Source organism: Penicillium angulare (assembly GCF_028827245.1).
Source record: "Penicillium angulare strain IBT 27051 chromosome Unknown utg000009l_segment0_segment0, whole genome shotgun sequence".
Lineage (NCBI taxonomy): Eukaryota > Fungi > Ascomycota > Eurotiomycetes > Eurotiales > Aspergillaceae > Penicillium > Penicillium angulare.
This window is the reverse complement of record NW_026623168.1, coordinates 570,030-593,174: the sequence shown is the minus strand read 5'-3', so window position 1 is coordinate 593,174 and position 23,145 is coordinate 570,030. Positions and strand designations below refer to the sequence as shown.

The following is a 23,145-nucleotide window of genomic DNA, read 5'->3' as shown; positions in this document are numbered from 1 at the left end:
TTGATATTAGAAGGGGCACATGGCTTACCGAGGGTTCCAGCCCCGGACCTCTCACGTGAAGCACACGAACCCTGGTTGGTATAAAATGTATGAACGCTTGGACGTAGTAGACTTCCAAGGATTAGTTTCTGTATAACTTTAAAGAACTCTATCCAATATCATTATTCTTTATCTGCCTAACCCTTTGACGTCAACCTTAACAATTTACAAATGGAATGCCTAAATACTCTCGCTCTCAAGTCGGGTTAAGTGTCATGTCCATCATGGGTATAATAATAATTATTGCAATGAATAGGATAAAACTCGTTCCAAGTCCATTTCCCACCCTTCGACGTTCATACATTCGAATCCGCTGGCCCCATCTCATTTGTACGGATTGATAGCCTTACTTGATCCAACGCCCAATGGTGGATTTCATACGTGGCTCCAAGTGATCCTCGCACACTTACTTGCGTTTAACACATAACCTATATGAATAGCTTTGGGATTTTCCAATTTAATTACATGAAGACTCTCGGTCATCCGGCATCCGATATATCCTAGGAGGGAAACTAACTCTAGACAGATAGTAGGGCTCACCGCCCAGGTAACCCACACATCCTCTATCATCTCTCTCTCCATAGCCTACATAATATTATCATCTCTCTGTGATCGTTCTATAGCTTCCTCTCTAGAGATTATAAGCCCTTTTTTCAATAGTATTTATGTTTAAAGTACATTACTATCGTTTCCCTCCTTTCGTCTAGTTTCTTCTAAAGATTGGAAGCTTAGCTTTTAATATAGAGATAATAATAACTTCCGCTTATTATAATAAATTAATACATATTTCTCTATATATATTTTTTCTCTTATTTTCTTAAGATTTATATATTAATTTATATTTTTTATTACTCTAATATTTAGATTATTTCTCAAGATCTTTATATTTTCTTTCTTTATAGTTACTTATTTTCTATATATCTTTCAATATTAATAATACTATTTCTCTACTATAGTCTTTTATAATTAATTAGTTAAGTTTAATTATAATAATAAGCTAATAGATCTCTTCTTTTTAGTCCTAAAATTAGGGAGTATAGTTAACTATATCTATTAGTGTAAGGCTTTTTTTATTATCCTTTATATAAATTCTAGTGACATACTTAATATTATAATAGATATATTAGCTCTCTAATTTATAGAATATTAAGAAAAGCTTTTTATCAATAAGATAAAAGTAATATAGAATAAAGACTTTATTCTATTACTTCTATAGTAAGTATCTTGATTAATAGATAGATAAAAGTTTATATTACTATATCTAATAAAGAACTTTATATCTGTAATGGTTACTAAGTTGTCAGGCTAGAGACCTGTGACTAGGCAAGGATATCAGATAGTAGAGATCAAATAGAACAGTTAATACATAGACTGATTCTTGTCGAACAAGAATCGTAGCTACTGTTCGTGCGTTTTTATATTGCTAGGGCTTAGGGCCGTCATGCATAAGCGGGTGTATCGAGGTAGATTCGCCCGCGGAGCGGCCATGAATCGTACCCGAGTCGTACCCGAGGGGATTCAGGAATCCCGTGACAATATCTAAGAGATCTTTAAGATATAAATATAAAGATTTCTCTATTTTATTCTAAGTAAGATAAGATTTTTTATAGATAGATTAGATAATATGATTTATAGTCTAAGAAAGTTATAAAATACTTGTAATAAGATTAATTTAAATATTATCTATACTAAATAAAAAATCTTTATAGATATTTAATATCTTCTAGATATAAAGTTTATAACTTTTAATAAAATTATACATTAGTAGATATAGTAGTAGCAGCAGAATTCATTAACCTGCTGTGGCCTACATGGGTTGCAGAATAAAGCCGGCACAAACAGAGAGCGATATATCTCAAAAGCCTCACGATAGATAGAATGTTAAATACAAAGTCCAGCCAGTCTCGTGATATAATTTGTTTTGTTTTAAATATATATATATCTTTAACTTTCACCAGCCCTCAGAAGACCAGTCACTGCTTCAGCACTCCTCCTATATGTTTTCCATGTTTACCATGGGCGCCAAAGTATTGGTGAATGCTACTATCCCGGCAAACATCCAGGAGAACAGAATAAATCAATACACCGCCAGCAACGGTCTCGCCAGAGAAATAGCCCCCCCCGAGAGATCCCTATAATTTTGTCAGGAACATGATAGCAATGTCTTTTTAATGACACGACTGAATCCCAACATCCAAACATTCCAGGCAGGCTCAACGGCTGAAGTACAGAATGCTAGTTAACAGGTTGCGCCATGATATTGGCATAAAATCGCATTTCGGGCTGTAGCACAGTAATTGTCGTTAATTCATCCATAGGTCTTAACTTTCTGCTGCGTTATTCTAGTAGTCCAGTCACCAGCGGCTTTTAGCTAGTCAGTTTTAGTGTTCTGCATATTCCAGATACAAACAAACCCCTCGGCTTGAGACTTCATTTTTCTTCTATATATGCAGGGCTAGTCCACATTGTTTTCTTTTCCTGGCCGCAGTTGCGATAGCGACCCCACCTGATGATCAAAATGCCGATATATTGGTCGGACGCCAGGTGAGACACCAGACTTACATATTAGGAAGAGGTAGCTTATTGCAGACACAGGTTATAAGTGATGATTTTACGGAGTACTGACCAAACGCCGATAGCTACATAAGTGGGACTAATATAGTCAGACTAACAGGATATAACCGAAAGCCGATAACTAATGAACTGCGGGGGCGATCGGCGCCAACCTAGTCAACTCCCCTGAAAACCGCCATCTATGGGTCCACCCTCGCCTTATGCAAATCTCCCGCTTGAGTAAATGCACGCGTAATATGAAACTAGACCGTGGCTGTAAAGCAGGTAATCCGTAAAGTGGTGCAAAATCAAGGAACTCTGCTTTTACCGCAACAATCTGGAAGGAGAGCCAATTGGGGGTTGAGGAGGAGAGCGCCCTTATTGGTCAATAGTCGAGGCCGCTGTCATCTGTGTATTTGTACTCCGTATAACTAAATCTTTTAAGAATGGTCCTTGTTGCCCACCAGAATCTCTCCACCGGTGACGTGTGAGGGTGACGTTTGAGAGAGACGTAATCCTCGTAATAACCCCCTGGTTAGTGTTGAAATACGACTGCGACAACTTGCGGCTGGGACTATTTTGGATACAAGCTTTGTCCATGCGGTCGGAAATTATCGAAGGGATTTCCAAGTTGGGAAATTGGTCCTTCTTTTTATATCGTTACTGTGGATTCACATAACATACCGCCAAGGGGCACATTGAGCCTGGAAAGAAGCCGAAAAGTTCGGAAAAGTTTACTGTCCACTGCTTTAAATTCCACATACCACAGCTTCTAAGGCCGAAATCAAAGGGATCTACGGAGGTCCCTTTCACAAGTTCTACAGTCGTTGCTTTCGAAGAATGTATCATTCCCAAAATAGACTAGCGTGTAATACCCATACGGTGTAATTCTGCCACCCCCAGCCCTTCCTTATCCACATCTACCACCGACGCCCACTATTATAACGATGGGGTAGGTTGAGAGGGGGCGGTGAGTAAATTATAATACGTATTATTACACTGAGCTAGTAATATTGGAAAAGCAAAAGCTGTAGAACTTTTGAAAGGGACCTCCGTACGGAGTCAGGAATTGACCCTTTATTGGTCTATATCCAATCTTGCGGAAGTTATCCGAGACATCGCAGCGGTCAGACGTGCAGCAGCTAATGCGGGTTTAGGCCCTTGACGTTCGTTGTGTTGTCTCAGAACACTTGGAAAGTATCCAGTGGGATAGATATATAAAGGTGATGGGCCTGCGCATCAGCAGCAACCCTCAAGTTCCTATCAAATCTGTTGTGTTTGAATCAGCAAATCCTCGATCAATATCGCCCTCCCAAGATGAAAGCAGCCTCCACCATTATCCTTTCCAGCCTCGCGGCGACTGCATTTGCAGCCACCCAACCATGGCAAGTTCGGGACCTGAAGGAAGTCGACTCGACTTCTGCCCAAGGCATTAGCCAGGTTGGATTCACTTTTGAAAACCCCAATTCCGGTGTCACCACGAACTGCACGTACGCGAACGCGCCTGGCTCCGGTCGTCCGCCAACCGTACAGTCGTACACGCCTTGCAAGAACCAGAACGTCCGATTCACCTACGAGCGCACTAGTGATAAGACTGCAAACATCGCAGTCGAGTATGTCACCACGAACGCAGCGTAAGTCAATTTTGTTTATCTAGCTAGCCAAACGAGTGCGAAGATATTGGGCTTCGCTAATAAGACATAGTGGCAATGTTCAGGGAGTCCAGAACAGCATGGGGGTTGTCGACCTTGTATCCAGCTCCGAGGGGACTACCACCGACTACACCTCTGAGGAGAGCGAGCTCTTCCCAGGTGCGGAAACGGGTGCCTAAGGGAGAATGGTGTCTAGATGTTTCATCGATATTTTCTCTGGTGAATATTGAAGATCGTCTTTCATTTTGCCGTCAATCGGTCCAAGTTGTAGATAGATTAGTTTAGACTCAATCGATCATGTAGCAGGGTTTGAAGCTCTCAGACACCCGATTTTTTGCTGTAACTAGTATTTCAACTAGATATGAAGTCACTAGCGGTTTCTAGTTAGTATGTACGCTGATCACTAGCCATTTCTGATGGATCCTCTGCGGACAAGATATATTATGTCTGGACCACTATAAGTCTCGTAAGGTAGATTATGATAAGTTCTGGATGCTAAGATTCTGCAATACAATAAAATCAAGCGAAGAAAAAAAGAAGTTTACCATGGATCAGAGACTTGCTCCCGGGAACCTTATGTCAATTTACCTACATTCTTCTTAGGCTGGGGCTTGGGATTGGCTTTTTTAGAAAATATCTCGTGATAGTAGCTCAAAGAGAGTAAGCAGCGACGTAATGTTCTTCCAAGGTTCAGCCTCGACTTCGGCACGATCTGGGTTAACCTTAAGAGCCCATCGAGGACCAATTGGGGCTCCAAAATAAAGGAGACAGAGCAAACAGAAATTACCTTTGTTTGAAGCTGGTTTTTGCCTATCTAATATAAGCACGAAGGGCTTTGCTTTTCGCTTCAGACCATTCTCGTTCATGATTCTCATTTTTTGGATTGGCTTTCATTTCACTAAGGAGCTTCTTCAGGGTCAGTTGAACACAATGGTTTGTCCTCTTGTAATGCACTGGAGCCCGAAATCCAAGTTCTCACGTTTATCTCAGCCGATCCCATCTGACAGATTCCATCTGGATTCACAAACTTGATAGTGACAATTCCCGCATAGAAAAGACAAGGGACTTCTATAGATGCGGAGTTGTGATATAATACAAGGTTTTAGAGACCCCAGAGAGGCTTTTTAAGATCGGATTTGCGTGTGAAATATGTGCTCTCAATTACCTGGCTGACAATGATGTCTAGTATTCGAGCGGTAGGGAGGTTAGATGTGGCATTTTGGCTCGTTGCATGCGGGATTTTTCGGATGAGGATAGAAAGCTTCTTGAGATAACAGGACCTGCTGATGACATCGACATACAAGAGAAGTATTACGATTAATGAAGCTAGACAAAAGTGACAGAGGGATGAAGAAGAGAGAAAGAGAAAATGAACCGATGAATTAATTCTGGCTCCATGGGATCACATGATCCTTAAAAAGGCTCTATTGAGTTCGTGACTATGTGCAGAGGCCAAGATGTCTGGTACTTTCAGACAGAACATGGTACTCCAATTATAACCATTGGTCTCTGTTTCCTTCTAAGGCATAATTATTCTTATAGTCATCGAATGAACGGACAAAGTGCACCAATGGGATTGAATGGCATTAAAACAACGATACTTTCTAAGTCATGGAGCATATTAGGCATCAGTAAAGCATGTTAATGGTCCTCTGCTTCCTAGTAATTTTGTCTTTAATCTCGGGCCATTCCCGAAAATCACAAGGATGAATTCGCTCTACTTGTCCAAAGTACGGTGAGGATTGTATTGAGTATAGAGCCTATCAATCCTTATTCTATACTAATGCGCCAGCGCTGCATTGACTGCAGCCACATCCCAGTAGAATGGCCTGAGTTCCATATGACCGATCTGCTTCGTAAAAAGCATCGAGAACTACGCGTGCTGTGTAGTCTGGCGTAGATACCATGTTGCTGGTAGGTGCCTTCTTAGTGTAAGGTAGAGGAGTTCCGGTGTAATCGGACGGTTTAATTTAAGACAGAGTATGTTGGTAGAGGAGAAAAGCTCATCTGACCCACGGTTAGCCAGCTGCGCGCACTTGCTTCGAAAGTGTATTTCATTTCTGACTGTTCGGATCTCTTCTGTTCGGCCAGGGGATCAATTTCTTAATGTGATTTTACAAGTTATGGCTTTTCAAGACCGTTTCAACCTTGTAAATCCACATGTCCAATTCCTCTCTCTGTTTCAGAGGCGGGGTAATCTTGTAAAGATAGAATGTTCCGAATTCCGGAAGGCCGACAGCTTGATCGATGACGACGCATCATCTTCATGTCAGTTATTGTTGTCCGAGGGCAGATTTTGCTGAGTTTGTGCTTGATCCGCCATGTTGATGAAATGTCAATAAAGAAAATGCTGAAAAGTCCAGTTGACCTTCTGCGCAGTTGTCAAATCAGGTAAGGTATAGTATCCTTGTCAAAAAGAAGATTCCAATACAAGATCTAGTGCATTGAGGTACAATTCTTGGTGGAACTTGATGAAATTTAATGATTCAGAGGGAGAGAAAGGGCTTTGTAATCTCTTATGGTTACTACTATGGAGGGGGAAAAGAAGAGGAAGAATCATGATCTATTCAATCTAGCAAATCCAGGGTTTTTATAAACTGGAAAAACTATCCAAAAGGCTCAGGCTACTAGCAAACATACAGCTATGCACAACTATAGCCTTAGATCTTGCACCCAATCACCCCATCCTATCAGAAGGATAGGTTGAAAGGACGGGTAGTGAAAGGCAGTTTAAGGTATGTCTTACTGCAGGCCTCAACAGTCCGGGTCAGCAGAGGTGGGGGTAGCGGGAGTCTCACACTATATTGGGTGTTAGTGCTGCTCGACAGACCGCTTGATTGCCAGATTTCTAACACTCGAAGTGGAGGGAGACAAGCGGGTTCAAAACAAGGCTTGCCTTCGCGTTGCGGCGACGCGTTGGCACAGCACGCTTACGCTGGCCGGAGCTGAGCTCACCGCACAAGACGTAAAGGTGAAAAAAAGGAATGGAAGTTGAAGAGTAGTGGGAGAGGCTGTTTAATAGAGAACGTTCCTCAATATCAAACCTCCCTTTGGCCTTCCACTTTAACTTTGGAAAGATTTACTATATGCCTACTTTCATTCCAAGGTTAGTCAAAGGGTCGATAGTCAATTTACAAGCTTCCAGATTGACCTCTTTAGGCATTAGGTTATTCGATTTTGCGTTCCTTTGGGCATGTTGATGGTAGAACATGTGGAGTGTAACAGGATGTAGGTCGTAAGGCAAATCCAATATCTTTCGAGGTTTGTAGATGCTTCATATGTGATGACTTGAATCCGGGTCAGTGAGTAGAAAATGGCTGAAGAGCCAAAACATCGTGTAATATGGAGCTAGAAGATGGCAGCGTACATGCAAGATTATCTAGCTAAGACATTTACCTGTGTCTAGAAGGAGGCCGCGAGCGGCGATTGGCCATATGCAATTGTCTAGTTGAATCTCATTGAGAAAGATGCGAAATCTATGGAATGCAATAAAAATCGAACAAGGCGATTCTCCTATTCCCGTCAGCATGGCGACTGACCATTTTTATCGGGATTGAGGGATTGAATTGATATCGGGATTTGGGCGGAACAATACGGGAAGCTTTGTATGACACCGGGATTAGGGCAGATCACCGAAGTTCTGCAACGATAAGGCCCACCTATCATGGCGTGATTTATATTAAATCGAGCCCTAACAGACCCCGGGCTCAAAATAGATAACATATATCTGCTTACATGCGGATTATTGAACGTTCCGGGAACTATCCTCTGGCGTGACACCACGTTGATGCAAACCCCGTGTTGATTTCCCGCATATCAGATTTGCGTCTCAATGCCGGAGGTGACAACCATTATTCATCGGCTTTAGAGCAGTCCCCGAATCCGAGAGCTTCCAAACCTCATGATGTTGTTAATTTTATGCATCGGGATCTGGGAGATGCAGACGTTTCAAAGTCAACATACAAGACAGCAGGAGGTGTTATAAATTGAGGTTCTTCCCGGGCTCGAGGTAGAGATTTTCATTCTACACAATATTTTCAAAGCAAACACTCGTGAAAAGACAACAAGCATCTCAACATGGTTCCAGTTCTCAAGAAGTACAAGGCAGCAGCAGTCAATGCTGAGCCTGGCTGGTTTGACCTCCAGGAATCCGTTCGCCGGACAATTCACTGGATTGATGAAGCAGGAAAGGAAGGCTGCAAGCTGATTGCTTTCCCCGAGCTGTGTTAGTATCACAGTCCTAAGTGCTAGGTATAATATACTAACAAATATGAACAGGGATCCCCGGCTACCCCTATTGGGCTTGGAAGGTAACCTACCAGGAAAGCTTACCTCTGCTGAAGAAGTATCGCGAGAACAGCCTCGCCTCCAACTCAGATGAGATGCGCCGCATCCGCGAAGCAGCCAAAGCCAACAAGATTTGGGTATCTCTTGGATACTCCGAGCTCGACCTCGCCAGCTTGTATACCACGCAGGTTATGATTAACCCAGCTGGAGATGTCATCAACCACCGTCGTAAGATCAAGGCCACCCACGTCGAGCGCCTTATTTTCGGAGACGGCACTGGTGATACTACAGAGTCAGTAATGGACACTGAGATCGGTCGCATTGGACATCTGAATTGCTGGGAGAACATGAACCCTTTCCTGAAGGCTTACGCCGCCTCGCTCGGTGAGCAGGTGCACATCGCTGCTTGGCCTCTGTACCCCGGAAAGGAGACCCTCAAGTACCCCGACCCATACACAAATGTGGCCGAGGCAAACGCTGATGTATACTTCTCCTTACTTTTACTTTTTACGAAGGGTTGATCTGATTACTGACAAGACTGCTCAGCTCGTTACCCCTGCTTACGCGATCGAGACCGGCTCTTTCACTCTTGCGCCCTGGCAGACAATTACTGCCGAGGGAATCAAGCTTAATACCCCTCCTGGAAAGGAGCTTGAGGATCCCAACATCTACAACGGAAACGGCCGTATCTTTGGTCCCGATGCACAGAATCTTGTCCCTCACCCCGACAAAGACTTCAACGGTCTTCTTTTTGTTGACGTAAGTGGATGATGTTTGTGTTTCACCAGAACATTCAAACTAATTGGTTGCCAAATAGATTGACCTTGACGAGATCCATCTGACTAAGTCTTTGGCCGATTTCGGCGGTCACTACATGCGCCCCGACTTGATCCGTCTTCTTGTCGACACCAACCGCAAGGACCTGATCGTGCACGAAGACAGAGTTAACGGCGGTATTGGTTACACTCGTACTATTGACCGGGTTGGACTTTCTGCTCCTTTGGATTCGTCGGCTACTGAGGCTCAGTCCGAGAGCCTATAGAGATATTTGCTGGACTCTAGCAGATATGTGTGTTACAGAAACAGAAATACCAACTTATTCACTCTTTTATCTTGAAAATTGTCATACGATATTTCATGTATTATAGGAATTTGATCTCTGATCAGGTAGCTTCAAAAAGTGAAGGTCGGAGAAGGTTCTTATAGTAACGAGGAAGAGACTTGGGTGTCCGCCTAAGCCTAACTAGCGGCGCCCGTTGTTATATATGGGTGTCAGGCCTACACCCTACTGGGAGAACCCAATCGTAATTTGAAAGTAGTTTCAATTTTGTTCTGTTATGACCTAATGAAAATGTTGAGCCGAATTGGTTCATTGAAGTTCAGTGTATGTACTCGTTCGCTCAGACCTCAGGGGCCTAGACCTGTGAAATGCGTGGACGCACATTCCGATCTCTTAGCATTCTTCACATTCATGAGGATTCTGTACTATGTGAGCTCGAGGTTACAAATTCACAGCCCTTGGACCTTGGTCTAGTTGCAATCATGTGCAGACCAATCCTCTACCCGACTTGTTGACGAGCCGGCGAACGGACAATGGCCCCCTGAACTAGACGGGTGTGAGAGTGTAACAGTGAAATTTTCTGGGGCACAATTCGCGTCACAAGTTTAGTTTCGTACTATATCTCAGATACAATGTACTTGTTGCCGGAAACGGAAATACTGAGGACTACACCTCTCAACCACCTTGCCTTGGCTATATCTGCCACTCCATGTTTCCAGTACATTATACATTATCTTAGGATTTGAATAACTCTCGAATTCTTTTCCAAATTTGGGAGGAGGGGAGGGGGTTAGCGTGAATTGAAACCGGCGGTGCGTATACAGTAATGTATGTACTTGACCCCCCTCCTAAAAAAAATACCGCGGCCTTGTGGGACAGCATAGTTTGATCTGTAGAACTCGAAAATGTTAAAGTTCAGTCTTACACCAAGACCACGTGGTGTAAATATCCTTAAGCTCAAGCTGGACGTCTAGAAGCTGCCAAGGAATCACATTCGATAAAAGGTGTCTAAGATGCCACGTGCTAATCACCATCACATCACGGAATGTGAGATCTTGCTGCAAACAACCAAAAGAAATTTTCCCCTGAATTATTGAATATTCAGGGCATGATGTGTCTGGAGTATATTGAAAGAATCCAGTCCCGATGAAAATGAAGTTGAAAATAGCAAAGGAAACCCTAATCGATATAGGGCAACGAAGTATGGAGTATAGCTTCCCCAGATACTATTTTGGGTCCCACTTTCTAGTAGAACACATAATGACGATGGGACGATGTGACGAATAATCTTGGAAGGCACATTCGCATGTATTTTTCGACCAATCAGAGGGCTCCGTCGCCCCATGTGCCCGCATCATACAACAGACAGATGCTCTACCTAAACTTCAACTCAACATCAGGTACGGAGTACGAAGTACCTATTTGAGATTTGAAAAAAAGCTGGTAAGGACATAGTAACTTAACTCATGTACTTGCCAGGTATATCTTTCTCCTGAGTTTTATCTCCTACGTAAAATGCACGGGTAGTGGCCCCTTCGCTTCGAAACTTCCGTACATATTCTGGCATTCCTCTCTTGACGATCTTTTCTTCTTTCTTCCTCTTACCATCCTCATCCTCCTCATTTTTTCTCATCCCCATCTCATCAGCTACATCAATCTTTCGTTGAATTTCTGCGAGATTCATCAAAATAAAGGTTGTTCTTGCTGTCTTGATGGGAGCTGCTGCTCTGGCAACCGCTCATACAGCTACCACCTCTGAGCCCGCTGTCGCGGGCATTCACGCGGCTGCCGCAACTACCTAGCCAGAGGTTACCACCTCCAATATCAAGGGCTTGGCTTTTGATCGGTTTTATCAAGTCTGGCTTGAGAACATTGTACGTAACAACCACAACATTCCTGCACTCTCCGAGATACGGTGACTAACGAGCTCATAGAACTATGATGACGCCGTCTCTGATGCCAACATGCAGTGGCTTTCTTCTGAGGGTATTCTGTTGTAGGTTCCCAATGACTTAGGCTATAAGTTAGAGGACCTATTCTGATGATCTTTAGGACCAACCTCTATGTTGTCACCCATCCTTCCGAGCCCAACTACTGCGCTGCCGCTGGCCGTGATACGTTCGGAAAAGATAACAGTGACTTCAACCAAGTCCCTAGGAACGTTTCCACCATTGCTGATCTGCTTGACCCCAAGAGCGTCTCGTAGGCTGAATACCAGCAGCATATTGCCTATGCCGGTTTCCAGAGCTACAACTATTCTAACCAGGAAAGTTACAACAATACTCAAGTTCGCAAATACAACCAATTGGTGATTTATGAATCCGCTGTGTCCAAAAGCAGTCGTGCACGTCACATCAAGACCTTTGATGACTTTGAAAATGATCTCAAGGACAATGAGCTTCCTTGGTGGGCTTTTATCACTCCTAATATGACCAACGATGCGCATGACACCAGCATAACTTTCGTTGCTAAGTGGGAGCGTCCTTGGTTGGCCAAGTTGCTCGAGAACGAGTACTTCTACAACGACACTCCCCTCCTTCTGACCTTCGATGAGGATAATATTTACATCAATGACAACCATATCTTCAGCGTCCTCGTCGGTGGTGCCGTTCCTCAACAACTCAAGGGCACCAAGGACAATACCTTCTACACTCACGACTCCACCATTGCCAGTGTCTCCGCCAACTGAGGTCTTCCTTCCCTAGGTCGCTAGGATTGTGGTGCCAATCTGTTGCAGATTGTCGCCAAGAAGTCTGGTTACGCCAACTACGAGGTCAACAAGACCTACCTCGCCTTTAACCAAACCTACCCTGGTCCCTTGTCGGTTGGTGACACGACCGTTAGCAATACCTCCACCTTCATTACCGAGTGGCCCGTTCCCATTACCGACAGCAATGAGAAGTGTTCCGCTGGTCACGGTATCCTGGATGTCGTCAAGAAAACCTATGGACACTTGAACACCACATACGACACCAAGCCGTACCCCCGGAGTGCCAAGACTCATTACGACGACAATGTCACCGCCAAGCGCTCAAACAAGACCACGAGCAGCAAGACCAACTCTACAACAGTGAGCTCTAGCCACGATAGCGCTGAGGTTTCTGCCACGGATCCTATCACTCCTGTCGTGCTCGAAGCCCTGTTGGCCATCGCTGTCTACACCTTCTGATTAAACTGTTCTTCATCCATTCTTACCAGTCGGCCGGGTGTCACTTTATCATCCGAAAACTTCCAAATGTGGTACCGATTGATTAGGAATGAATATTTTCTCCAAATTTCGGAGATATAATTTGCGTATAAGGATATAAATTCATTATCAAATTGTATCCGCAACGATACGATATGATAATTACATTTTCATTTGCGGATATCTGCGGATTATCGTACGATAACAAATATTTCAAATATGCTAAGACTCGTGACCTAAACGAGTTGCATAAATTATGCATTTTCCCCAGTATTTTCTGGAGTATTCAATGTGTAATTCAGCGACCAAAGATATACAGCTTTCTCCAATCAGAACTCTTCTCACGTAATAAGGAGAATGTGATCTGCATGTCTCAAAGTCTGTTATTCGTTTTCTTATTATTCATATTCCTTTCGGAACTCTACCGATGTCTATAATTAAATATACTACTAGCGTTTTCGGAAGGGTCCGTCCGATGGATACCTTGTCTTAGAAATCTAGTAGGAGAAACTTTACCCATCTCTTAACAAATTAAGAAAGCACCGCGAACACACTCCAAGCTTTAGGACCAGTAGTAAGGGCAACAAAACCTTGGCAATTACTTGGCGAAGAAAGTTCACGATAAGAATAGTGATAGACTTAACAATGTACACGCGTCTATAGTCTCCAATATATAAGGATTTGAGACATGCAGATCACATTCTCCTTATGACATGAGAAGAGTTCTGATTGGTAAAAGCTGTATATCTTTGGTCGCCGTATTACAAATTGAACCTGGGTTAAGAAGTATAAATGCACCCTTGAATCGGACCCGGATCGTATTATTATCTTCTATTTATCACAAAGCCATTGAATGCAAGGGTTATTCAAATATTGGCATATATTTCTCTCAACTTCTGCTATGCATTTCCATTTGTTCCTGTTAGCCTGTGTGGCAATCCGAGCGGTTGCCCACTCCGGCCCGCATGAAATGCTCCCTCGCTCTGTGGTCCAACGCCAGAACCAGTTGAGCAGACGGTGTGCCGGTCATGTGGCGAACTTCAACAAGCGTCGCATAAACAGGCGCTGGGAGGCCTTAGGTCGCAATGTCACGTTCGAAGTCACTTCTGAAGCCCCGTTCTACGAGACTATCCAGAACGACACCTGCGTGCTCATGCCGGAGGTGACTAGCGGTCCCTATCTCTGGCCTAGGTCTCAGATTCTGCGCCAGGATATGACTGAGGACCAACTTGGCGTTCCACTGTGGCTTGATATCGGGGTTTTGGATATGGCCACCTGCGAGCCGCTTCCTAATGCACTTGTTGACTTGTGGCACTGCAATGCGACTGGCTCATACTCATCTTTCACAGAACTGTCGCCAAACACGCCCTTTCCGGAGCTCTTAGCCCAACTCAACGTAACTGACTTGGAAATGGGCGTGACAGATCTGCATACGGATGATTCGACTTGGTTGCGTGGGATGTGGCCGACGGATGCGAATGGAATAATGGAGATGAAGACTGTTTTCCCTGGTAAGCTCATAAAATGCAAAAGTATAAAGAAAAGGCCCGAAAGCTATGACTGACGAATTCAATTAGGGTATTATGTCGAACGTGCGATCCATATTCATATCCAGGTTCACACCGAATGGTCCATCAGGAACAACGGAACCATCATCGCCAGCAATACCAGCAATACCAGCAATACCATCAGTACCGGGCAGCTCTACTTTGAGGAAGAACTGGAACAGAAGATCATGACTTTGCCGCCTTACGCGTCCCACACTCAAATCAATCGCACGACCAATGCTGCAGACTCGTTCTTTTCAGGGGGCATGAAGGGAGGATATAATCCTATGATCTCTGTTGTGCCTGCTGATGGTCAAGATGTGAGAAATGGTGTTATTGGCTACATCACCGTTGGTGTTGATACTTCTGCCATTGAAAATGTTGGCAATTGATAAATAAATCTATCAAGTCCCATGGCAGAGGGTGGATGTTTTCATGGCTGTGTTCAATCGCATTTGTGGATACTGTTGACTAGTTAACTAGAAGTTGCGTACTCTGCCCAATTCAATTTTGTAATCCGGTCGTGTCCCATTATGCTCTCTGACTATCTATCTATCAAGCAAGAAGATCGTGAGATTTGGCACGGCTGATATAAAATATGGGTCTTCTTCCTAGTAAAGTAAGTCGACTTTTATGAGTCCGGAGCTGAAACCCGGGCTATAACCCGGGCTATTTATAGTCGGCACAAATGCCCGATGGAAATTTGCTATGTACGTTCTGTCCAATTTCAATGAAATGGAGGGCGGAATAAATTAACTACAAATTTTTCATTTCAATGTTCAGAGTCAAATAAGCTCCGATTTGGTTCGGCATTTGATTGATCATCCGAAACGTCTCCAGCAAGAGATAAAGGTGACGGAAGATTTTTCGTACTTGAAAAATTGGACGGCCTGTTGTTTCAATGCGGGTCAAGCAGTCCGTAATTGTTGTCATGAATTTAAAGTCATCGGTATCTGATGTTGCGATGATATTGCAGAAGAGAACAAAGTATGCCGTGAGGGGGTAGACGAGAAGTGTCCTAATGTCCTAGTCAGAACTGATTCCAATTTACGCGCGCAGAACATAGATTACCAGAGCAACAAAGCCACCGTGCTTTGCCTTTCGGCAGACATACATATTGAAACTACTGGAGATATACCCTGGTCGGCTTCTAACAAACACTGTTTCCGTATATCAACAGACCGGTTTCCACCCTCAGTGATATGGAAGATGGTTCTCATAACCGAATGATGGGCGAATTGAAGAGCTGATATTCAGATTAAGCATCTAGCCCTCTCCAGGCTAGATATGGACTCGATATCTCAGTAAAAAGTCAGTGGTGCAAGTATAAATATGTGTACGAGTAATTTCCTCACATGCTCAATCATCTCTTGAATTTGTTGCATATTCACCAACCAATGTTTCCCAATTCCATAATACGATAATAAACCACCTATCAAAATCGATGAGCAAGTCTTGGGGCGATCCAGTCCCGTGAAGGAGATTAAGTCCCATTTTCCTGAGTATTGCTTCAGATATGTGTCTGAAGTAATCCCTAATAAACGAGCCAAAGCTCGCCTCCTTGATGTCTATTGAAGATATTAGAACCAGCCAGACTTATTGAGTATCACCAAGTAATAAAGAGATACCTTTTGACATCCAGATTAATAATTCAAAACAAGGTGTTCTTATTTGCTCTTCGTTGACAGTGATATCACTAACAACTTGCACGGGGTCCTCAAAACTCTCCGACAGTTGAGAAGCCAGCCCCAACCCAGAGTCCAAGATCTGATGGCGGTTGATGGTGAGCCATTTCAGATTGTCTAATTGATACTGAATGGCGGCATTAGCATTATGAAGCGAAAGAGGCATGTCGGAACCCGGAGATTCTCTATGGGGCTGTTGATAGTCCAAGTCCAGCCTGGGATATCTATTGGGCGTAGGTGCAGAATAATCGTGCAGTTCCGGTGGTGAAACCTGCGGATCTTGAGGGGTTGGGGTTGCTTGTGGTGATTTTGGACGCGTTAGTCTTCTGGTTTCCACCATCGCCAACTGAGTGCTGTTTTTGGTTCGCTTCATGACTCGCTGACGAGAGCATGTGGTTTTCCTATCCTGGCAGCTACCACATGGATTGCCTCTGTCACAATGGACCTATGTTTGGCTAGTGAAACTGACCATTCTATAGGAAGCTTAATTCGCGCCTTTCGAGAGAAGCACGAATCACACTGGACTAGGGTTTGAAGCCATTAGCATTCTTCGCACAGTACAATTATAAGAGCCCCATACCACTGGAAGAGGCCTAGAGTGATCTTTGAGTACTGTTCTTAGTGACATTCTGGTAGCAAGCGCGAGAGATAGGATATTGAAGAAGCATAAAATACGAAAAATAGTGTGATTGCCAGGGAGATAGAACGAAAAGACAGTAAGAGTGGTCTGGGATATCGAAAAAGGAATGTGGTTGCCGTTCTGTCCTTTCAAATCGAGGAAACGATATATATTGAAGCATAAATCTCTAGATTAATCCCTACATACCTATAGATTGCTGTTTTACGCTTAGCTTAGTATAGAACCCGTCGAACTTGATATTCTAGAAGTGTATGGTCCCACTTTGGTTTATTTCTGTATGGGGCTCAAAGGGGTTCTGCTGCTGAAGACTTGTTCTGGTTGGACAAGAACGATCTTATCAGTTCTTTATCTCCACTCTTTAATTATTTTAATACTATTTTTACATTTTCATACGAATATAACTGTGCTAAGCCCCTGACGGGGTTCTCTTAATAGGTGTAGTTAGTGCCTTGGTACCGAGTATATGTACAGCCCTTCCGTTCCAACTTCCGTCCTCCGAAGCCCGTGCACCGGATATAGTGGCCTATTATTAGCTACGTTTATCGACTTTGTTAGAAACTGCAACGCAACATTCATTAGAGCTGCTCACGATACGATAACGTCGCCCATTGACCATATCGTCGATCGTGTCGTCTAACCAAGTTGGGCGATGATAATTATCGTCGAAATTATCGTCGTATTGCCGATATTACTGTCAGTCAGACGATAATTATTAATAAGCATATTATTCAGCAGCATTATAATTTCCCATCTCTATATTTCCAATTTCCCCCTATTTCACGTTTAATTTCACGTCTATCTTATAATATGTCGTCTAATGAGAGCCTACCAAAGACTACGCGGAGGGCACCACGTATTGATTATGAAATACTCAATGGTGGTCCTGATTCGCCAGATCTATCATTAGACCAATTCTTTCCGCCTGATATATCTCAATATCTACCAATAGAGCCTTATCCTTCGTCTACTGACCAAGCTTCTATTACATTTTCAGACATTTTACCTCAAGACTCTATCTCGCAAACCTACCCTCAGAGGTCTAAAAAACCTCGCCCAGCGCCAAATACTGAATGGGTTTGGCAATATTTCTCTATAATAGAGATATCCCGCGAGTGGAAGGTCCGATCCGGCAATATACGGCCTAAAGACCGAGAGATTACCTGTGCTATACTTGATGATAAAGGTTATAAATGCAGTTGGAAAACCTCAGATTCACAAAGACATAGTTCAACGTCTAATATCAACGTCATCTTAGTCAAATGCACTCAATTTTACCACCGGAAAATTCAATATCTCAGGGCAAGACTCAAGTTATCCGGAAGGCCTTTCTCAAACAACAACATCTATCGACCCAGGAGTGTCTTGAGCAGTTGGATCATTCAAGATAAACAAGCCTTTCCTGTTATAAAGTCCCAGGCCTTTCAACAAATCTTTCAAGATATCCCAGGAGTTTCTTTACCGTGGACTTCTCGATCTAGTGTCCATCGCAGATTGCAGGATCAGTTCAAAATCCAACGATTAAGCCTAAAGGAGGATCTAGCCAATACATGCAAAACTATTGCCGTCTCTCTTGATATATGGACAAGCCAGACCATTATCCTATTTTTGGTATTATTGGTCATTGGCTCACAGAGGACTTCCACTATCGAGAGGAAGTTCTTGAATTCTGTCAAGTCTTTGGACCTCATATAGGAGCGGATATTGCTGATATAGTTCATCAAACCTTGGTAGAATTGGACCTTATATCGAAATTATCAACAATTACTGGAGATAATGCCTCAAACGTTCAAGAGATGGTTTCTGAGCTTCGCTTGATATTGGAAATGGAACCTAACCCTATTAGGTTCCATGGACTTGATAGCTATATTCGCTGTCTAGCTCACATATTAAACCTAATTATCAAAGATATTCTGCGGGCTTTGAAATCAGGTAATATTTCCGAAGCAAATGAGATATGTGATGATTTACAATCAAACTCAATATCCTCAATATCCTCAATATCAACTCTATCCAGGCTCCGAATTCTTGCTATATGGATATCCTGCAGTCCTCAATGGCAGCAAGAATGGAATACAATATGCAATACAATGGGTGTTGATAATAAATTTATTGAATTTGACGTGGAAACACGGTGGAATTCTACGTTTCGCATGCTTGATGATGCAATTTATGCTCAATATCAGATTGATCGATATTGCTCTCTACAGGGTAATATTCTTTCTTTTACTAAGATCGAATGGGAGTGGTTTTGTCAGATTCATAAAGCTTTAAAAACCTTTGATGATCTGACACATTTGGTATCTATATCAAGAGCTCAACTTAAACTTGCTATCCCAATTTATTATACAGTACATGATCCTTCGGAAGACACCGCCTTGGAGGGATATCCCGATAATATTTCAGATGCGATGAAGGCAGGCATGAAAAAGTATCAAAACTACTATACTTTCATGGATAATTCAGAGGCGTATTATACCGCCTTAATCCTTGATCCCCGCGTCAAAGGTGATCTTATACTTCATGAGATCGAAGATCAAGAAGCTGCCAAATTGATAATACAGGAGACTCGCCTGATGCTTCATAACAAATATCCGCCGCCAAAATCAAATCCCCAGGTGATTTCTCAGGCAATTCCAAAAGTAATACCAGAGTCAATACAAACAGGGATGTTTAATAAGCTCCAATCTCAAAGACCTCAATTGATCTCTGATATTGATCAATATTTTGATAGCCCTGGGCTTGCAGCTATAGGGACAGAAGACCCAGATTGGTTATATACTTGGTGGCGTGCCCATGAAAATGAATATCCTAGAATGGCAGAAGCTACAAGGGAATTACTTCCAATTCCAGCTTCAGAGGTATCAGTTGAGAGGCTTTTTAGTGCAGGGAGAGACCTTTTAGGGATTCGCAGATTTAGTTTAGGAGCGGATACTATGAGGATATTGATGTTGATGAAAGACATTATTTAGTTACTTAGTTTTAGTGTGTCCATATATCAAAAAAAGAAGGCAATTACTCCGCATTTATTGGCTAAGCCTTCCTTTAGCTTTAATCATTGGATTTTGAAGTGATTTTGAGCTTAATAATAGATAGTAGATCGAGAAGTGTATAATGAAAAAAACTTTGGGAGGTTTTTAAGGATTTATTAAAAAGTCTTGAACCTAATAGCACAAAAGGCTTGTTTATTTTAAATGATTTAACGAAGAGGATTCTGCTTAAGACACTCCTAAATTATCGTGAACAGCTCTGGGGTTATGGAGCATAGATAGGTAGAAACGACTCAAAGATAGTACGAAATGAAGGTGTATTAAACTGTTAATTGAACTGCGTACTCCGAGATTATAGGACGAGGAGTTTTTTATGCCAACTGCGGAGGAAAGTTCCACCGTACAAAGGGGGATCCGGAGTTGTTTGAACAACTCATGGTCGGAATATCAATAATTGTGAAGATCATTAATAGGGTAGCGATTAGCGTTGCTAAGGACATAAAGGTCCACAGCAGCCAGGGTTGGAAGACGACCTGAAGCTTGAGGATTCAGGCCTATACAGGTGATCTGGCATGCAACAGCGATCGGTTTCCACAATAAGCACAGCACAGTAGTGAATACACACAAATTGTCACCTAGCGGTTGTAACTTCTATTGCACAACATTGACCGTTGTAGCTTCTCCACCCTTCTTCAAATCACGACCAGTTACCAGAGTTGGGGTCGGATAGTAGGAGTTCTCATCAGTTTAGTTTTTGTTTATTCAAATGACGTCATGATCCAGCTTACTAGTTGTGTAGTAAGAAAAGCCCAAAAGCCTGAAGGATCTGCTGACAGAACATGTACCTGGCCTGCCTCCCGCATGCGAATCCCCATGCATACATCTGCGTTACACAACTTGCTGTACGCATATGCCTTTTTCATCATATTTGTTCTGCGACGACATAGCTTTTGGCGCGTCAGTTTTCTGGCCGAGGAGTGATTGGACGTTCCTTTTACTGTAGCCATTGACAGCGAGCGTTTCTGAGGAGATATAAGGCAGGGAGTTGAAGTAGTAATTCTATAAAGCATAGACTTTTCAAAAATGAACGACCAAATATATCATTTGAAGGTTCAAATTTGGATATGAGTTTCCGAACTATCTAAACGATCTTTGCTTTTTTTAAACGGACACCAAATAGCGTATCTTCACAAGTGGGCACAAAGTGAAGGGTCCTTATAACCAATAGGTGAGAATTTCTACTTTAATCACCACTTAAGACGGTGAAGTATTTCAATGAGGGGCTCAAATACCCTATAAATGTCTAAATGCTTCCAATTAATTTTTGTAAGAACCGCCGTCGGCAATGAGGGTCGGTCGTTCAACTTCTACGTTTATTAGTCTATGAAATCAATTTTGAGTAAAATAGGAGCATCTATAATTTCATTTCAACAATAACGGAACTTGATCAGACCTACTTATCAATACTGAAAGATTGATCGTTTGAAAAACGCGTTTGAGGGTAAAGAGCACTAATAATAACTCACCAGCGCCGTTGAGTTAACGTACATAGTCTTCGCATATAGCTTCTTAGTTAGCGCATGCCTTAGGACATATGTGGTAGAACAGCCTATTAGAAATCAGAGATTTCCGGGAAAATAGTCTTTTGGAATACCTGCAACAAAATCCATTTCTCTCATGACAACCAACAAGTTGGTTTGTTAGCCTTCTTTCCTCTTGTTTTTCCTTATAAACTTACATGTTTAACAGTCATAGTTGGTTCCTACAGGTTATTCAAATAGTGATATTAGATCCATAATTTGCTCAAAAAACGCATATATGATTATTAATTAACAAGAGATAGCTTAAACACTATTATTTGAGCATATTTGATGGCACATACAGCATGATAAAAACAAAAACATGAATTTCTATTAAAACCAACAGCCTTTAAACCAAAGCACAGATAAATAAGGTACAATATTTAGATTTATTCAGGTAGCGCATTTTTCGACCGTTGAATAACAAGACAGGATTTGAACTATCAGTTAAGCAAAAGTGAACAGTCTTAAATAGAAGCTGATAGGGCGGTCATAAGAAAAAACACAATTTTGACCAACAATTATCCTTAAACTACAGTACAGCATAGGCGAACACAAGTACGTTCATCGGGATAAATTTCAACATTTGGTAATTCCACCATAATCGTTTAACGAGATCCAAGTTAAACAGTCGTACTTGATGGGATTAGTGGAAGCCCGCATCTTGCTACCTTGCTATAAGTCATCGGTCACGTGGAGTTCAGGGTATATGGGATCTCCCCAAGGAATAGGAAACCTGTCCCTTCGTCCTCAGAATATGATGTAACATAGAACTATCTCCTCACAAGGCGCTAAGTCTGAGGTGGCTAGCTCTGAGCCAAACTAAGTTATACTAAAACACACTAGTCTATATTAGACTTGATAGAAACTCTGCTTTCGCCAATTTCCAAGACAGGAATAGCCATCTGTTTTAACTGGTGACACACGCTGTGGCATTGAAACGAAATATTTACGAAAAGCGAATCGTAAATTGACTAATAATATGGAAGTCGATCGTTTAGTTTTGACAAGGCACCGGAGAGGTACACACTTATGCCCGATAGGATCAGCTAATTACATACGTACCAAGTAAGCAATGTATAGTACTGGATAATTAATGGTTCTGTCATCCTCGTAGTAAATCGAAGTCATGAAAAACTCCCGTCAGAGTAGCCAAGCACAGACCTCTTTACCTTGAACTTTTCATCATTTGGAAGAAATCTTCACTGCCTCTCAGACCATTCTTTTCAGCTCCAATACGATGCCCTACGTTCCCTGCGACCGACCTTTCCCCAGTCGACATGCTTTGGAACAGCGCCTTCAGTCTTCCAAGCATCGGTGCGAGCTTTGCAACAAATCCTTTAAATCCGTTCACTCGAGAGTCCAAAACATAAAAGGCTCAAGGAACCACCTCATACAAATGCATGGCGACATAGTTCATACTGTAATAAGCACCCGGAGACGTCACTACAGAAGCACGAGATTACAAGCCATCAAACACCTGTGTTGATGCTCACAGCTGTCACTAGTCCGAATCTCACATATAGTGGCATACCTCATACTATGATCACACCTGTCTTTCAATGGCCTGTCGCCTCCGTTACGGGAGACCCGATGTTGACACGCTATTAAGAGGCATCGATACGCAGTTATACCATACGGTCATCTCAGTGCTCATTGAAGCTACTCTTTGACTACCACTACCACTTGATAACACACCCGAAGGCAGAGCAGAGGCGAAAGAAAAAATGCAGCAACTAACATCAACAAACAAGGTCTGTGGCGGCGAGGCTCTTTAAATTTTTTGCGCTCTTAATCCAATCCATTATTGCAAAGCAGATCTAATATCCTCGACTGATTTACAGCTCATAAAAGGGCCGCTAGAGGGTTACAGTCGCTATAAGCACTCACGAGCTCCTGGAAAGCCCATTATTGGCCCTAGGATCACA

At 42.6% G+C, this 23,145-nt stretch overlaps 5 protein-coding genes across 5 annotated transcripts; 4 read left to right on the top strand and 1 right to left on the bottom strand.

Moving 5' to 3' along the window:
• Positions 1-3,909: 3,909 nt before the first annotated feature.
• Positions 3,910-4,423, top strand: N7478_011775 (uncharacterized protein; the record flags this gene model as incomplete). The annotated part of the gene is made up of 2 exons (XM_056927989.1): positions 3,910-4,226; positions 4,297-4,423. The coding sequence occupies 2 exons, from the start codon at positions 3,910-3,912 to the stop codon at positions 4,421-4,423; spliced, it is 444 nt and encodes a 147-aa protein (XP_056773716.1).
• Positions 4,424-8,321: 3,898 nt separating this feature from the next.
• Positions 8,322-9,573, top strand: N7478_011774 (carbon-nitrogen hydrolase family protein; the record flags this gene model as incomplete). Its single annotated transcript, XM_056927988.1, has 4 exons — positions 8,322-8,469; positions 8,523-9,013; positions 9,078-9,290; positions 9,349-9,573. 4 exons carry the CDS (start codon positions 8,322-8,324, stop codon positions 9,571-9,573), a joined length of 1,077 nt encoding a protein of 358 aa, XP_056773715.1.
• Positions 9,574-10,960: 1,387 nt separating this feature from the next.
• On the top strand, positions 10,961-12,760 carry N7478_011773 (uncharacterized protein; the record flags this gene model as incomplete). The annotated part of the gene is made up of 6 exons (XM_056927987.1): positions 10,961-10,991; positions 11,398-11,465; positions 11,526-11,587; positions 11,644-11,793; positions 11,863-12,265; positions 12,329-12,760. 6 exons carry the CDS (start codon positions 10,961-10,963, stop codon positions 12,758-12,760), a joined length of 1,146 nt encoding a protein of 381 aa, XP_056773714.1.
• Positions 12,761-13,748: 988 nt separating this feature from the next.
• N7478_011772 (intradiol ring-cleavage dioxygenase) lies at positions 13,749-14,717 on the top strand (the record flags this gene model as incomplete). The annotated part of the gene is made up of 2 exons (XM_056927986.1): positions 13,749-14,289; positions 14,356-14,717. 2 exons carry the CDS (start codon positions 13,749-13,751, stop codon positions 14,715-14,717), a joined length of 903 nt encoding a protein of 300 aa, XP_056773713.1.
• A 1,142-nt stretch (positions 14,718-15,859) lies between these two features.
• On the bottom strand, positions 15,860-16,176 carry N7478_011771 (uncharacterized protein; the record flags this gene model as incomplete). The annotated part of the gene is made up of 2 exons (XM_056927985.1): positions 15,860-15,885; positions 15,954-16,176. The coding sequence occupies 2 exons, from the start codon at positions 16,174-16,176 to the stop codon at positions 15,860-15,862; spliced, it is 249 nt and encodes an 82-aa protein (XP_056773712.1).
• Positions 16,177-23,145: the final 6,969 nt, after the last annotated feature.